At 45.6% G+C, this 17,129-nt stretch overlaps 2 protein-coding genes across 5 annotated transcripts in view; one reads left to right on the forward strand and one right to left on the reverse strand.

Annotated features, from left to right (window-relative positions):
• The window catches only part of DNAH11 (dynein axonemal heavy chain 11), a 368,614-nt gene extending 355,115 nt beyond the window's left edge, over window positions 1–13,499 (forward strand). Inside the window, exons 77-82 of the mRNA XM_070787580.1 lie at window positions 1,253–1,495; window positions 5,689–5,871; window positions 5,951–6,066; window positions 11,190–11,302; window positions 11,781–11,921; window positions 12,865–13,499. Of these exons, the coding sequence (XP_070643681.1) occupies window positions 1,253–1,495; window positions 5,689–5,871; window positions 5,951–6,066; window positions 11,190–11,302; window positions 11,781–11,921; window positions 12,865–13,112 (1,044 nt within the window). The 3' untranslated portion in view covers window positions 13,113–13,499. The remainder of the gene's footprint in view (window positions 1–1,252; window positions 1,496–5,688; window positions 5,872–5,950; window positions 6,067–11,189; window positions 11,303–11,780; window positions 11,922–12,864) is intronic.
• The window catches only part of CDCA7L (cell division cycle associated 7 like), a 211,159-nt gene continuing 206,828 nt past the window's right edge, over window positions 12,799–17,129 (reverse strand). For all 4 annotated transcript variants that reach the window (XM_070787587.1, XM_070787586.1, XM_019958530.2 and 1 more), the window contains 4 exons: window positions 16,507–16,632; window positions 15,450–15,599; window positions 14,532–14,668; window positions 12,799–14,120 (listed from right to left, as the gene is read on the reverse strand). In XM_070787587.1, coding sequence (XP_070643688.1) covers window positions 14,090–14,120; window positions 14,532–14,668; window positions 15,450–15,599; window positions 16,507–16,632 — 444 coding nt within the window. In that variant the 3' untranslated portion in view covers window positions 12,799–14,089. The remainder of the gene's footprint in view (window positions 14,121–14,531; window positions 14,669–15,449; window positions 15,600–16,506; window positions 16,633–17,129) is intronic.

Genomic DNA, 17,129 nt, shown 5'->3' on the forward strand with positions numbered 1-17,129 from the left:
GGTCTTTAAAAACTAGTATCCTCTGTGCGTTTAAGTGCATTTAGACAGAATTTACAGCAAGAGAGGTTGGGAAAAGTAAAACAGAAGTATCCTGGTCCCCTGGGAACTAAAGAACAATCAGGGAAAGATATCAGAGCATATACTGAGTTAACGAGAAAAGTATAAGGGCTTGATTGACTCTATTTATAGCTGGTTAGAGATGGAAACCCATAAATCCTTTTTAAATTTTTTTAAACTGGGGTATAGCTGCTTCACAGTATTGGTCGGTTTTTGCTGTACAAGGAGGTGAATCAGCTCTCTGTGAACATATGCTCCCTCCCTCTTGGACTGCCTTCCCATCCCCCTCCATCCCACCCATCTAGGTCATCACAGCTGCGCTTACATTTTGAAGCACTGCTTTCTAACATTTAGACGTTCTGGTATTGCTGGTCACCTCGTGTTGGTTGAGAACATAGAACATTCTTCCGGGTAAAACATACACCCTTGGCCCAGCCTGAATGAAGGGGTGGGCGTGATTAATGCCTGAGGACTCCAGCCTCTTATTAGGCAACTGTAGATAGGGTACCAGTATGTGCCTCAGGTCTGCACATCCTGAGATGAGCTACAGACTGCCCTGAGCAGCCTGAGTCATGGGGAAGTCACAGTCATTTGAATCATAGTGCATACTACCCTATAACATGTTCATTACACAAGCTCATACACATTTTTTAAGATATGCACATATAATCATGCATGCTTACAAAATCCACATGTATGATACATAAAATAATTTGTAGTATTGTAGAAAGTACTATGAAGTCATACTAAAATGAGTTCAGAATTAAGATTAACATCAAACAAATGCCTGGGCACGTTACTCTGAATCTCGATTTTCTCTCTGCAAAATGGGATATATGGGGAGAATTTTCTCTCTGCAAAATGGGGATATATGGGGAAAATCAGTGACTGCAAACATGTAACAGGGTGACCAGAACTCAGTAGATGACTCAGCATGTCCGTTCCCTTTGCGTGCATGTATCTTGTTACCCCTTCTAAGGGACAGATTCACGAGTGTTCCACAGAGGTCAGCCAGGTACCATCCACGGAGCAAAGTGATTGATGACCAGAGGGTCGTGAGATATTGTGGAGAGTGTGCCCTCTAGCTAGCACTGTGCTGGGACCATCTTACCAGAGTGTTCCCTGGGTGTTTAGGAAGGGAAGACTGATGTCCACTTCGATTTGGGAATAACTGACTTTTCCTCTGGGCTTGAAGATTGATGATGAGCTGATGCTGGCACCAGGATTTGCAGCCCCACCCAGCCTGGACTGCTCAGGCTACCACCAGTACATAGAAGAGACGCTTCCTCCAGAGAGCCCAGTGCTGTATGGCCTCCACCCGAACGCTGAAATCGAATTTCTGACGGTCACATCCAACATGCTGTTCAGAACCTTGCTGGAGATGCAGCCCAGGAATGCAGTGAGCAGCGAGGAGCTGGGACAGTCCACAGAAGACAAGGTAGCAGGTCGCTTTTTCTTTTCTGTTGGGGTGCATCATACATACACCGATGCACACCAACCCTGAGTGCCCAGCTCAGTGATTTTACCTCTGTGTACACACATAACCACTACCTCCCGCACTCCAGGATGCTTCCCTGGTGGCTCAGCTGGTAAAGAATACGCCTGCAATGCAGGAGACCCTGGTTTGATTCCTGGGTCGGGAAGATCCCCTGGAGAAGGAATAGGCGACCCACTCCAGTATTCTTGGGCTTTCCTGGTAGCTCAGACAATAAAGAACTCACCTGCAGTGAGGGAGACCAGGGTTCAATCCCTGGGTTGGGAAGATCCCCTGGAGCAGGCCAAAGATACCCTCCTTACCTCTGTCACCACAGATTAGCTTTCCCAGCATTTAAACTTCAAATACATGTGCTCAGCATGTACTAGCTGACTCATGGCCACTCCTTTCACTGCTCATTTGTGAGATTCATCCACGTTATTGCATGGACTGATGGTTAATTTTTGTTTAGTATTCTACTATGGTGCTGGTGACAGTTTACTCACTAAGCCATGACCTACTCTTTGCAATCCCATGGACCGTAGCCCACCAGGCTTCTCTGCATGGGATTTCCCAGGTAAGAATACTGGAGTGGGTTTCCATTTCCTTCTCCAGATCTACCCAACCCAGGGATCAAACGCACATCTCCTGCACTGCAGGTGAATTCTTTACCATCTGAGCAAACAAGAAGCCCAGTACTCTACTATGTAAATATATAATGCTTTATTTATTCCTTCCATGGCCAATGGGTATTGGGGTTTTTCCCAGCTTTTTGCTATTATGACTATCACAGCCATGAACACTACTGTATAGTCTTTTGTCTGAAGACAAAGGTAATTCCCAAAAGTATCTTCGCATAATACTCATTCCTTTATACCCAGAGGTAGAACTGTTGGCTCAAGGGAGTAATGTTCAGCTTTAGTAGATACTCCCAAACCTTTTTCCAAAGTAATTGTACTGTAAGTTCCAGTTGTTCCTGCTCCTTGGGGGTCTTCTAAATAATATTTCATTGTGGTTTTAACTTTGCATTCCCTCAGTTAACGAATAATATCGGGCATTTTTCCTATATGTTTATGGCCATTTGGATATACCTTCGTGTGAAGTATTTGTTCCATCTGCTTGTCAAATTCTAATTTGGTTATCAATGTTTATCTTACTGATTCATATGAACTCTGTATTCTAGATATGTGTCATTAAGAATATGTATTGCAAATTTCTTCTCCGTATGTGTGGCTAGTCTTTCAAATAGTATGTTTTTGGCTCTGTCATTTTATGAGTGTTTTTTCACCTTTTCTTGGGAGACCAGCATTATTCTTTTGAAGGTATTTATTGCTGTAGAATAGAAAACGCAATGGCACCCAACTCCAGTACTGTTGCCCAAAAAATCCCATGGATGGAGGAGCCTGGTAGGCCGCAGTCCATGGGGTCACTGGGAATCGGACACGACTGAGTGACTTCACTTTCACTTTCCACTTTCATGCATTGGAGAAGGAAATGGCAACCCACTCCAGTGTTCTTGCCTGGAGAATCCCATGGACGGAGAAGCCTGGTGGGCTGCAGTCCATGGGGTCGCACAGAGTTGGACACGACTGAAGTGACTTAGTAGTAGTAGTAGTAGTAGTAGTAGTAATATTGCTGTAGAATAATGGGGATGAGAAATGGACATCAAATAATTTTTTTACCTTTAAAATCTTGTTTCTCATTAATTAAAAACCTGAATTTTTAAAAAATTTTCCCCAGTAAATTAACCTTTTTTCTTTCAAAATTACCAATCAAGGATTCAGTTTGTGGGGACACAGTAATCAGATCTAATTATAGAGAGGTCCCAGGAACTTGCCATATTATTTCTTGAAATTTTTCAGTTATTTCTTGAAATAAGGCCATTCATTGAGACATTTTATAATTTAGATATTTTGAAAAGAGATGCATGGAGAAAATTCATCTATTTGGGAAGATCTATAATGTTAACAGGGACTTCCCAGGTGGCCCAGTGGTAAAGAACCCGCCTGCTAATGCAAGAGATGTAAGAGATACAGTTTGATCCCTGGATTGGGAAGGAGAGCAGGGCAACCCACTCCAGTATTCTTGCCTGGAGAATTCCCATCGTCAGAAGAGCTTGGCTGGCTGTAGTCCATTGGGTCACAAAGAGTTGGACATGACTTTCCTGACTTAGCATGCACACCCAGCGTTAATAGAAGAACCAGAGAGCATGTGAGGTCATCATCTAGTTCTGAGAGGGCTTCAATCTTTCCAATAAGGAAGCTGATCATTAAATCAAAAACTGCAGAACGAATAAAGTAAAGCTACCTCAGCATTTCCTACAGACAAACCAGCAGCCATCTCCCAGATACAGTTTTTGTGTATCTAATAGGTGCTATAGAAAGTGCTTTACAAACACGCCGTTTGATCCTCTGAAACTCTGAGTGGTATTGATGTGTGTGCGCTCAGTTGCTGTCATGTCCGACTCTCTGCAGCCCCATGGACTGTAGCCCACCAGGCTCCTCTGTCCATAGCGTTTCCCAGGTAAGAATATTGGAGCGGGTTGCCATTTCCTTCTCCAGGGGATCTTCCTGACCCAGGGATCAAACCTGTGTCTCCTACATTGGCTGGTGGATTCTTTATCACTGAGCCACCTGGGAAGCACTGAGTAGTACTGATACCAGGATCTCTATTTCAGAGATAAACTTCGGTGACTTGCTGTGGTCATACAGCTTAAAAGAGCCACTGAAGGAAACCAGATTCTAGGGGAGTCCCAAAGCCATTCTTGCACCTAACTTCTCAATTGTACTGTTTCATACTCTCTGCCGCTGCTGTAAATGAGCTCAAGATTTCAGGATCTGGTGAATTATCTGCCAGGGCACTAAAGCAGTTTGCAAGCATCACATCAGAGCCCCAGGCCATAATCCAAGAAATCAAGGAGAAGGAGAAGCTGCCTGAGGCTTGAGGACAGGGAGTATCTTCCAGTCTTTTCAGGTGTTTGTTGGTTTTCCCAGGTCTGCAAAACTGCATCATTAGAATAACTATCCACATCAGAGTACTATGTACATATGCACGTCCTCAAGGGAATAAATCCTTCATTTCTTTAGGGCAACAGCTCTAGAAGATAGGAGCTTCCTTCTTGTTGAAAATACTGATCCAAACTGCCTCCCAAATTTTTGGATGTGTCAGCCACAAGGGCAGCGTAGCAGAGTCACCAGAATTAGCTCAAGTTTAAGTGGCCCCTTTGGTTCATTTGACTTTTCAAATAATTTGTTTTTAATTAGCAGATTGCAAAAATGGGCTACCCAAATAGTGAGGTTCTCCATGTTCTGATCAAAGAAATGTAGTTATGAGACTTCTTTTGTTCCCTAAATGCTAACAGTAAGTAAACTACCAATAGTAACACCTCCCTGACTATACTGTGGGTGTTCAAGAGGGGAGGGGGCTGCATTGTTTGAGAGCGACCTGAGGGGGTTGGTGATGGTGCTGAATAGAAATGCAGAGACGGATTGGGGCAATGTAGAAGCAGCAGCTTTTACTGCTTTACCAGGCAAAGGGGCCGCAGCAGGGTGATGCCCTCAAGTCTGTGTGTCCCTCCTGGATGGGTCGAGGAGTCTTACAGTGTTCACAGAGCAGGCCTCAATCAGCTTGTGGACAATTCTTGCATCGGTTGGCATCAAGGTGGAGTTTCAAGCATCATCAACCTTCTGGTTTCAACCAGTCTGGGGTCTGTGTTTTTGTGGTCAGTAGTTGTCTTCTGGAGGGGGCGTCTGCTTCCTATAAAAACAACTTAGGAATATATGTCAGGCGTTTATCCATATCTTTCAGAGAACTGTGAATTCAGTGATTCGGCCATGTGGCAGATTTATAGTCTGAACTGTTACCAGTTCCCCAGTCCAGCAGCTATTATTTGTTCACATTTCCCAACCATTACATTAGCTCTTGAGTCAGTATTTCACTTCAGAAGACAAGGACCTAGAGGCTTGTATGTGGTTTAATTGGCAGTGCCATTCTGCCCACCTCCTGGGAGTTAGTAGTCATCTTTTAAACTCATTAGCAAGCATCTTTGGGAGTTGTAGTATGTATTCTTAGACGTAAAAAGTAAGAGGATATACCATCATCATGATCGAAAATGAAACGGAAAGAAGCTAAATCTTTGTGTTTGTTAACAATTTAAGGTTAAGCATGTCTTGGATGATATTTTGGAGAAACTTCCAGAAGAGTTCAACATGACAGAGATAATGCAAAAAAAAACAAACAGAAGCCCCTATGCCCTTGTTTGCTTCCAAGAATGTGAGAGGATGAACATTCTCCTTCGGGAAATCCGTGTGTCACTTCAACAACTGGAACTTGGATTGAAGGTAAGTTTAAAAGCGGAACTAGAGCAGGCTTCTCCACATGAAAACATATTTACTCTGCAGTCGTCTTCTTCCCTGCCAGGGGGAGCTGACACTGTCTCCTGACATGGAAGGCCAGCAGTCTGCCTTGAGTTTCGACACAGTACCAGAAACCTGGAGCAAACTGGCTTATCCATCCACGTACGGCCTGGCCCAGTGGTAAGCACCCACACCCCAGCTCGGCACCGGTTTGATTTTCTGAATTATGCCTCATAGGAACCCTAAAGATTGTGCTTTGCTGAGTACATCCAGCCGTAACTGTGCACACCACCACCAGTTTCATTTGAGTTTCCTCGGTATGTTGCTTCAAAGGCAAAAACCAAATGAGGGTCATAGCAGGAATCGAATTCTGCTTCTCATTGAGTGGCTGTCTGATCTTGGCCAAAATACCTGATCTGTTTCAGTTTATCACCTGAAAAATGATAAAAGGATTTCCTCAGTGAGTTGTCAGGATTTAAGTGGCCGGGGGAGGCACCCTTAAGTTTACCCTCACCTCATCTTATACCTGTATTTCTGAAGCCAGTGCTAACTAATGGCATTTCACAGTGAACTTTTACCCTGGGAAGCAGTAGGTAACACCGCCTTCGCTGTGTGGATAGGACTGTGTAGACATGCCACAGTCAGGGGCAGAAATTTACAGCTCCCTGAGGGCTGCAGCCAAGCACAGCTCTGCCTTGCGAATCAGCACAGCGTTTCATGAGGCTGTCTCTACGCCTGGTTTTTTTTACGTGGACATTTGTTGTCTTCACTTTCCTAAGTTTTTCTTGCATTAAGCAGAATGCTACTCCAATCCTTAAATTGGAAGGCCCCGTTAGAATTCCTAGTGGCTGCACATTGGAACTCCCCACCAGGCACCCAGGTGTTGGCTGGGGCAGGGGTGCAGACACAGAGGAAGGCGCCCTGTGGACCTGCCGGATGACAGGAAAGCGTTGTGGCAGAGTCACTGGGTTTCTGTTAATGCTTTGAATATCTAAAGGCAGACTTTATACTTCCAGTCAAAAAGAATTTACACTTAAATTTTACAACAGTGATAACTTTAGACTTATTTCACCCAATCTTGTCTTTTGATTCCTAATTTCTATATATTTTTCTTAGCCTCTTTTTTCCACTCTTCTAGCTTCTGCGAGTTTACCATTTCGATTATTTTAGGAAGACTTGACACTGTAACATACACACTTTTGATTTTTCTGACGCACTGTAACACCATTACTTTTTTCTTTTGGCATTCTACCCTCCTTCCAGTCTGGAATTAAACTTTAAACCACCATAATTTTATTTTTGTTTTGTTCATGGTCAGGAATTATTTTTCCTTAATAGCATGTGTTGATTTCTTTGCTGCTTTTTTCCGGTGCTTTAATTTTCAAATAAACACTCCTAATCCTTATGACTTAGGAAGAACTACTACTAACATCTCTACAGACAACTGAGACATGTTTATCCCAAGACAACCCAAGTTTTAATTCTTTTATAGAAGTGGTTTATAGGTAAGTAATTTGTAAACATGATAAATACAGGAAAAACCATTCAAGCTTCTGTCATGAGGTTCTATCATTTTAAGACAAAAAGACCTTTCAAGACTTATTTTTGCTATTGACAGACTGGGAGCTTTTTAGGATACTTTGACAAAGTAAAGTCATCTGAAAAAAACGGTCTGTGGTTAAGTTTGACATATGTTTGAGAAAATGTAGTTGTAAAACTGCAGTGGTATAGAATATAGACCATTCAGAAAAATGTTAGAAGTTTATAACATTATATCTTCCCCACATCACCTGTAAAGAGTTGTCATAATTCAGCTACTACACACTTTTGAAAATACTGTCAGATGACTAACTGGAAAACCCAGCCACCTATTTGTTCCCGTCCCCACGAAGGGCATATCCGGAGGCCCTGCCGTCAGCACACACACAGTAAGAACTGCCCTGCTGGACTCTAGTCCCCAAAGAGAGATTCCTGAGAGATCGGGTTTGCAAAACTTAAGGTATTTCTGCTTGTTTTCCTTCCTCATCTTTTACATCTTTGGCACAGGGTCCTATATTTTTTTTAATCCTAAAACTGAGCCCCTCTCCAGTTGGCATAAATTCAGGACACAGTGGCCATAGTGGGGCCACGTGGTCAGCACTGCAAAAGGTGGAAAGGAAAAAAACTGGGCTTGAGATTCTCTGAGCTGCTGAATAAGCTCGACTTCAGTCAGACTTTCTCTGGAACCTTCAGTCACAGAAGGCAGAAATGCCATTCCTCATCTGAAACCACAGCGGCGCAGCAGTAGGGGTCCCCTCTTCACCGAGCTGAAGGATGAGGCACACAGCAGGCTCTCAGGGTATGTGGCAGGGAGGAGATGGTACTGCGTCTGAATTCTCTTTACTACGCTCTCACTCTCGATGAATAGTTTACCTGGAAGTAGAATTCTAGATAACATTTTCTCTCCAAATGTCACTGTTACATAACTGCATTGTCTTCTGGCACTTACTATGGCTGGTGAGTCTGTTCATAAAAACTTGTCATTCCTCCACAGCTAAGTTACTCTCTTTGGGAAGTTTTTAAGATTTTTTTTCTTAACTCCTAATGTATTAATGTTCTGTCATTTTTACTGATGTGTTTAGGTGTGGTCTCTTAAAAAGGCATCCTACTTGATACTGTGTGCTGTTAAAAATCTGAGTCCACAACTCTTTCCACCCTTTAAAATTCTTAGCCCTGCTTTTTTGAAAGAAGAAATTATTGTGGCAAGTCATGTAATATAAAACATACTATATTAACCAAATTTAACTGTACATTTCAGTGGCACTAAGTACATTCACATTGCTGTCCAACTCTCACCATCATTCATCACCTTCCTAAACTGACTCTGTCCCCATTAAACTCTTAAGTGCCCATCCCCACCCCACCATCTACAAGCGTACTTTGACTCTGTGGATTTGACTATTCTAGGTACCCGGTATATGTAGAATCAAACAGTACTTGTCTGCACCAAGTATGTATTGGAATGCATTTTTAAGCTTTGTATGTCCTACAGATCATATCTGCCCCCACCAAGATATACAGCAGGCTTTCACCAGCCGTCTATTCATACACAGTAGTGTACATACGTCATACACACCCACCTTGGCGTCCGCGTGTTTTCCCTACGTCATCTGTCTCTGTTTCTTAGCCCTTCTTCCTTCAAATAGTGCCTTATCTTCTCCTGCCTGGACTCTCCTCTGTCAATGTGTGTGTCTCTGTGTTCTGGTTGGTTGTCATTTCTGGCTGATCGTCATTGTTATCTTTGTCTCCTATTCTCTTGTCTACTGTTTCTCTCCTGAATTAAAAAAAAATATTAAAAAAAAAAATCACTGTCCAAAATCCATTTTTGGTTTCACATTGTGTATTTTGAAGGGAGGGAAAACTACCTGACCTAGTTTTCTGAAGTTTAAACATACACATTAAAAGTCCTGATTTTTAAGATTCTTTTTTATTTTTGGGTTCCCTTCCTTCTGGTTGATTGGATTTGTGGGTGGTTTTTCATGCCATATAATCAGTTATCTTTAGACTCAAGGTACAGTTTGGCTGATTATAAAAGTAATTTAACCCATTTGTTGTCAGAGGACTTCATAGGTGTGATTCTATTGATCAAATGCTGCCTGAGGCTAACATAATTTTTTCCCTTTATAAAAGACTTCATGTTTTTCCCTGGCTTTCCAGGGGATTCTCTATCTCCACAGTCTGTATCTTAGTAAGTATTGTGTGTCACATTTTCTTACAACATATGTCCCTGATTATGATGATTCAAATTTGTAACTTAGGAAAACTCAAATTTTCTAGAATTGTATTAGCAAATATGTTTCAACATTCATCTTATTTTCACTCCAACTCTAACTCATTTCTATTTCATTTTGCTTTCCTTATTATTCTGCCTTATGCTGTTTAACTTTTTGCTTTCATTTTTATAACTGTCTTTTTGAGATTGTTTCCAACTTAATTTCCTCACTTTTTCTTACCTTACCAGTTTTAACTCATAGGCTCAGAAGGTAAATTTTAGTGTCTGCCTACAATGCAGGAGACCCAGGTTCGATTGGGAAGATCCTCTGGGGAAGGAAATGGCAACCCACTCCAGTACTCTTGCCTGGAAGATCCCACGGACAGAGAAGTCCATGGGGTCACAAAGAGTCGGAGACGACTGAGCGACTTCACTTTCACTCGTTACATACACGCTTCATGAGAAAAACTGGTTGCTGCAGAGTTTATCCTCTTTCACATCTCAAGATAGTTTTTTTCTACCTTTGCTTTTCCTGTTCCTTGCCTTTCTTCTTTGTGGGATCTATCTATGTTTTCCCTAAACCAGCTATTTGGAAGAATTTAATATGGGGCAGGGCCCAGAGCCAAGTTCTAAGCTCATAGGAATTTTCAGTGTGAGCCAAGTTCGAGTGTGAGCATTTAACCTTTCTTCCGGGTGGTAGTCTGCGGGCATGAGGTCCTCACTCGGCCTGCTGCCTTTGCAACCGTGAACCCAACCAGGCCCCGGGATGCGGCCATGCTGGCAGGGAGCGACTTCAGCCTAGAGAGCTGCCCCACAGGCGTTTACGTGGGGCTTTCTGCTCTGTGCTCCATCTCCCCGCTCCCCGTTTTCAGCAGCCCTTTAAAAGCTACCTATCAAGGCTTCTCCTATTTTTATGGAAGTTCATTTTTCCTTAGCCTCTGTGAGCTGGCTTCCTCTCAGGTATGTTTTAGATGTTTGCTCCCTCGGGTAACTGTTTTGCTGATGGAGTAAGAGGACATGTTGTAAACACAGTGGCTTCTCAAACTACAGGCTCACGATGGACGGAAGGTGGCTGGTCCCCTTGATAACTTTTCCTTCCGCTCTTTCAGGTAATTACAGCTTGTGCAGAGGCCGCTATCACATGTTCTGCTGCCCTTGCTGTTCCTGGGAACTCCGATTGTACAACAGTCATCAGAGCCTTCCCCTGCCCATCCTTAGACACACAGGGATGCGTCTCTGTGCACCCCGTCAGCCCAGATCACATACAGCTACCCACGTAGAGTCACCACATGTCACTGGGGGGTCACTTGGAGGATCTAAGTGAAACAGTGGTTGCATGAATGGAGTTTTCCACACTTCTCAGTGTTTCTAACACTTTAAGGGGACAGACGATTCTATTACCTGGTCATCAGGTAACAGTTTCACAGGTTACCAGTTCTGGACCTCTCTACCACCACCCACCCCCAGCACCCCTTCATCCCCAGAATCTAATCTTACTGGAAAGATTTAGTAATGAGAGCACGGTCATTTCTTCCTACCTTCTATTCCCCAGGTTTAACGACCTCCTCCTGCGATGCCGGGAACTGGACACCTGGACACAAGATCTTGCCCTTCCAGCTGTGGTGTGGCTTTCTGGCTTCTTCAACCCTCAGGCCTTCTTAACAGGTAAGAGCTGGGATAGGGCAGCCCCTGATGCTGATGGAGCCATGCCACGAGCAGAACCCCAGCCTCATGTCCCTGGAGCTGCTCCCCTGCCCTGGTAACCCATCCTCACGCGGCGGCCACTGCCAAGGAAAAAGGACACCAGGCAGGACGGAAGCAGCCAGGTGGGTGGAGTGTGGGTCACCCAGAACACGTTCTCCATCGGGGCCCACAGTCTCACGCGGCTGTGCTCGGCCACAGTAGTTAGTGCAGAAGCAAACCAACCAGCCAGCGGCACTCGGGCATGACTATTCCACTCAAGCGCCATCCACAAAACTGGCCTTTGTTCCACCCCTGCTCTAGTGCAGCCTGGCGGGTAATGCCCCGAACACCCCATGGGACCACAGCTTACTTTGGGTGGACAGTCGGCTCAATGGGGGCTCCAGGGAATCTTATGTATATGACTTCCTCCTGCTCACACCTGTCCCTCCTCCTCCAAAAGCGATCATGCAGACCACAGCTCGAAAGAACGAGTGGCCACTGGACAAAATGTGCCTGACTGTTGACGTTACCAAAAAAACAAAGGAGGACTACGGGCATCCCCCTAGGGAAGGCGCTTACCTCCACGGGCTCCTCATGGAAGGTAAGATGCCCCCAGGAGCACATGCAGGGTTATCACACTTAGAACCTTTCTCACTTGGGTGCAAGTTGGTATTTGTCCTTTGCTTATTAAGCCTGGTGGGCTACAGCCCAGGGGCTCAGTCGGACACAACTGAGCAACTAACACACTACTCCATTTCTCACTCACACTAGTGCTTACTTACCTCACTTCTGGCTTTCAGATAATTTAAATGGTAGGATGTGTGTCCAGTGGGAGCCAAATCTGAAGGTAAGGATTGCGATTGCTTATAGACTTATATTAAATCTACTTCTTATGAATCTGGGGGACGGGGTAGAAGACGGAACATTTTCCACTCACCCACGCATTCATCTTATCTTGTAAACATTTCCTCTTCTCCTGAAAGGCTCTTGGAGAAAGCATTTCCAAGTCTCTGCCAAGATGCTCCTTATCACTTTACAGACCCGAACTTGAATTAAGAAGGTGCAGTAGGAAGGGAACGTGGTGAACTGCAGATTTCTTACACTGTCCACAAGCATACAGATTCACCATTTTTTAAAAGGAAGGACAAACTAACTTGCTTTATTGGGTCTGGATTCTCACAGAACCTGTTTTCATGTAAGTTTTACAAACCCTTTGAATTCAAATGATTTAGTTTTGTTCACAGGAAAGTTCGGGGGTAGCTCGGGAGCATGAGCCTATGCTTTTGAGGAGGGAATGGCAGCCCACTCCAGGATCCTTGCCTGGAGGCCATGGACTGAGGAGCCGAGTGGGCTACAGTCCATGGGTTGCAAAGAGTCGGTCACGACAACAAATCTCTGCTTACAGTGTCTGCGTGGCTCCCAGTCACCAGGTGATGAACCCTCCTCCCATCTTGCCAAGGAAGCCACTGACACGCAGCAAAGTGACAAAACCAGAACATTTATTGCCTACACCAGCACGCTTGTAACCCGTGTCTCTCCTGCAGGAGCCAGATGGGACAGCCAGTCAGGAACCATCGTGGAAGCCCGCCTCAAGGAGTTAAGGTCCGCGATGCCAGTCATCTTTGCGAAAGCCATACCAGTGGACAGACAGGAAACCACACACACGTATGAGTGCCCTGTGTACAAAACCAAAAGGAGAGGCCCCCACTACGTCTGGACCTTCAGGCTAAAGAGCAAAGAAAAGGCGGCCAAGTGGGTCCTGGCGGGCGTGGCTCTGCTGCTGGAGGCCTGACGTGGCCCTGAGTCCCCCTGGCTTGGCCGGAACACAAGCAGCGCCTGTCGTTGCTCCTGGGCGTGGTAACGTATCCCACTGGGAGGCATAACATATTCTGGCTTATGTAACTTTTGAGAAAATTAAATGTGCATTAATTTTTTTAAACACTGTCCTTGTAGAGAAGGGGGACAAAAAGAAGCAAATGTAGAAAAAACATGGGAAAGGGACATATTTTCAATAGGTTTCCCCAGTACCCCTCTACTGCCCCATCCTGCAACAAGATTAGTGCAGCTCACAGTTTCATCAAAATCCCACTGTAACTCAAAAAGCAATTTGGCTGGAGTGTCCTGGTCCCACATGGGAGTGTAGTTTTTATAGATATTAAACAAAAATCTCTAAATTAAATTTGCCTTTATATATTCTTTTAAAATACAGAAGCCATGGGCCCCAGGCAGCCACCCTCCAAGGTCTCCAGTGTCAGTAATGTGACAGTCTACTTTTGGTTCAAGTTTTAACAAAAACAAAACTCTAGTTGCATGGTTAATTGCACTTTGTAATTTAGAGGAGCATTCTTCAATATAAACATCCAACAACCCAGAGCAGCTTAAACTATGGGGTTTGAACTACGGTCACTCATGATAAACTCAAGGGGGTGTAACCCCTGTAACGACCTGGCCTCCAGTTACTGTCTGGGAGATAAAGAGCTGCAATGCTGCGTTTCCTCCAGGACTTACCTGGAACTTTACTCTTTTAAACTGTGGTTTTTAATCATCTGCAGATACTTTTAATAACTCAACATACAAACAGGCCTGTGTATAATATATGTATACAGATTCCTCTCTCATCTTCCTGAGAAATCTTTTGAAGCGTATAAAAACAATCTTTAAAAAAAATAAGCGTTTAGCTCTACAAAGAATTTCTGTATAAAAAGAGATCTTAGGCACAGATGGCATGTCTTGTTGGAGTGCTCCACAGTGAGCGGGCTGGTTCGTCTCTTAATTGTCCTCCACCAGCTGCTTTTGTAAGCTGAGAAGAAAGAGGAAGCATTAGGGGCACAGAGGCAGACACAGCAGCATCCCCCAGGGCACCACAGCCAAACTGCTCTCCCGACACAAGGTCAGTCTTCACTCCGGTCACTGCAGGCAGGCTCACCTCAGCCCCACATCCCTAAACCCATCTCCTCATCCCAGCGCACAAGCCTCCCCTCTCTGTCCCAGAGGGTGAGAAGAGCTCTTTGGTCTTCACAGCTTTCCCTGCCCGCCTTGTAGGCTCTATGACTGTTTGTGACATTCCCGACACACACAGATCCCGCACAGCCGGCACTCGAGGTAGCTTCTAAGAGTCAGGCTGAGATGAGGCACCCCGGGCCCACCTACACAGTCTTCCCCTCTCCTGCTCCCAGGACTCTCACCCTCCGTTCTGATTTGCGAGGCTTACCTCTCCAGGTACTCCTTCACGTTGTTATAACCGTAAAACTTGGCCAGGTGAATGAGGATGCCTGTGGCACAGCGGCCGTCGCGCCTCCGGCAGTAACTGCAATTGCAGATGCCCCGGCAGGGAGGGCACACCCAGTCCTGGGGGAGCAGAGCGGCCGCAATGTCCCGTCAGCGACAGGCCAAGATGACGCCCTGACCAAGCCCGGCTCGCCCGGCCTCACCCCCAGTCAGCTCGTCCTTCACCTTATGACATGTAAGGTGGACCACTCCAGATCACATGCCTGGGATGTCAGCCCTGCTTTTCAGAGTATAGGCCTTCTCAGCTCACCTATGCAGAGCTGCAGTTCACGTTCAGCTGCAAACTGGGGACAGTCTACTTAGCCCTGGTCCGGCAGTGCAGTGGTTATGAGCGCAGACTCTGCAGCCAGGTGCCCAGCTTCAAGGGCACACACGCTAACCAGCGTACTATGTATTATTTTACAGAGGGAACCAAGCTGTGGGGAGGTGTATGTACCTACCTCACAAGGTTAGAAGAGTAACAGTGTACGTGAACTGCACTGACATGAAATCTCAGAGCCGCGGGGTACACACAGCGCCCTACAGGGCAATACCCCTGGCCTGGCCTGGCCCTGGGTAAATCCAAGCTAAGTGCCAGAGGAGAGGGGCACGCCTTCCCCTGTACAAACCATGACTCCAAGAAAGCTGGGCTCTGACCGTGGAAAATGAAACACACTCTTTTACCATCCTGTGTGTTCTTTCTAGAAGGAAAGTCTCTTTTGCATTTCTGCCAGTCTCAAGAAGCAGGAGGAGAGGAGAGTGGTAAGGGGGCTACAGGTCCCTGCCCAAGGGCCCCAGAGCCCCGGCCTCAGCTCGTTCCCTTCACAACATGGCTCAGGACGAAGGCGCACACCGTCCCTACCGGGTCCAGCAGCGCCGACCTCACGTCCTCCCCGTAGCGGTTCCGCAGGCACGGCCCGCAGAACTGCCCTCGCACGCCGCCGCAGCTCTGGTTCCGACACACTGTCTTGGTGTCGATGGTCTTCTGCCGACACTGATGGCAAGTGTTACCCTGCAGGCGAAGGCAGAGACTGGTGAGCATGGGGTTCAGAGGGGGCGCCCAGGGCCACGTGCATGAAGCTGCCCTGCCTCTCCTCTAGAATCAGGCACGGCTGTGTCTCTGGCCCAAACCCTGGCGCCCTCCGGGAGGCTGTGAGCACTCAGCTCTGGGGCCAGAGAATCCCGAGGACAGCCCGAGTCAGGAGCCTGGGAGAAACGAAATGATCAGGTGGGCAGAAACGGTGGGGGTGACTGAGTGATGACGGTGAACCCCCAGAGTATCACACGGCTCCAGCCCAGCTCCCAGCAACCTGGCTCCATTCAGGGTAAGACCTCCTGGTTTTAAAATGTTGGCAATTACATTGAAAACCTTTTAATACTATTTAAGACACTGTCCCATTATCTAAAAATGATGCAAAATACCACAAGCCATCCTCTACATCACCATTTAACAAACATTTAAAACATCTCCTACCTACAGAAGATATTCTGTCAAACTTCAGTTTCTGTTGGTTATATAAATATGTATGTTATTTATCTATTCCAATATTTCAATATATTACTATATGGTAAAAGTACAGTGTAAATATATTTATTTCTATTGGTTATAAAAGCATTATTTTTTTCAGTGTTTAAAGCATAAAAACTACTTAAAATACAACGATAAATGTGATTTTCCAGACTATACCCCTGCTTGCTACCCCCCGAGAGCCCTCTCTCCTGATGAGGATTACTGCACTAAGCCGTCTCCCCTTGCCCAGTTACAGCTGCTCCCGTTCAGAGCCCACCTCCGAGCCCTGGGGAGACGGATGCACAAGGGTCTAAGCCCAGACAGTTTACAAGCAGGCAGTTCAGGTACCAGTGCCTGGGAGTCCCCGTAAGAGTCACAGTGATGTGAATCGGCTGTTAGATTACTTTACCAGAACTTTATCATAGATTTTATCCCGAACAGTGATGGCCACGTTCTCCAAGTCCTCTTCAGTGATGTCCTCCACTGGCCGAAAAGAAGACACGCAGCGACGTCGGCGGTGCCCCTGGCATTTCCCCTGCAGAAACAGCCAAAGCAGAACTGCACATTAGATGCTCTGAGTGGTTAAAAAAAAAAATAGTAATAAAGTTTTAAACTCCTCAGAGCTCTAGGACCATTAGTATTAACTCGGTCCTTCTTTTATCTCCCTGAAATCATTTGTGCATTTAGCCATTCATTGAGCTCCTATCCTTAGTGTCAAGCTTCCTGGATGGCAAGGTGACAAAGAATGACCAGAAACTCAGGGTCCCAGCCCAATGGATGATAGTCACCAGCTATAAACTCTGCAGACTGGGCAATGACCCACACTGAACAGCCACAAATAGGGTCCAGAGTTTTTTGTTCCAGGCAGAAAGCTCTCAAACTCCCCATTCCTAACAAAAAGACTGAGATTCATCCTGTACGTTCCCAAAAGCAAAACCTTGAAGCCACCCGGAGCCATCATCACCTCCACTGGAGATGAACCTGGGGTCCTAACCACTGAGCTGCTCGGTTTAGGCACAGGACAGCCCTAAT

This window comes from Bos indicus, chromosome 4 (assembly GCF_029378745.1).
Source record: "Bos indicus isolate NIAB-ARS_2022 breed Sahiwal x Tharparkar chromosome 4, NIAB-ARS_B.indTharparkar_mat_pri_1.0, whole genome shotgun sequence".
NCBI lineage: Eukaryota > Metazoa > Chordata > Mammalia > Artiodactyla > Bovidae > Bos > Bos indicus.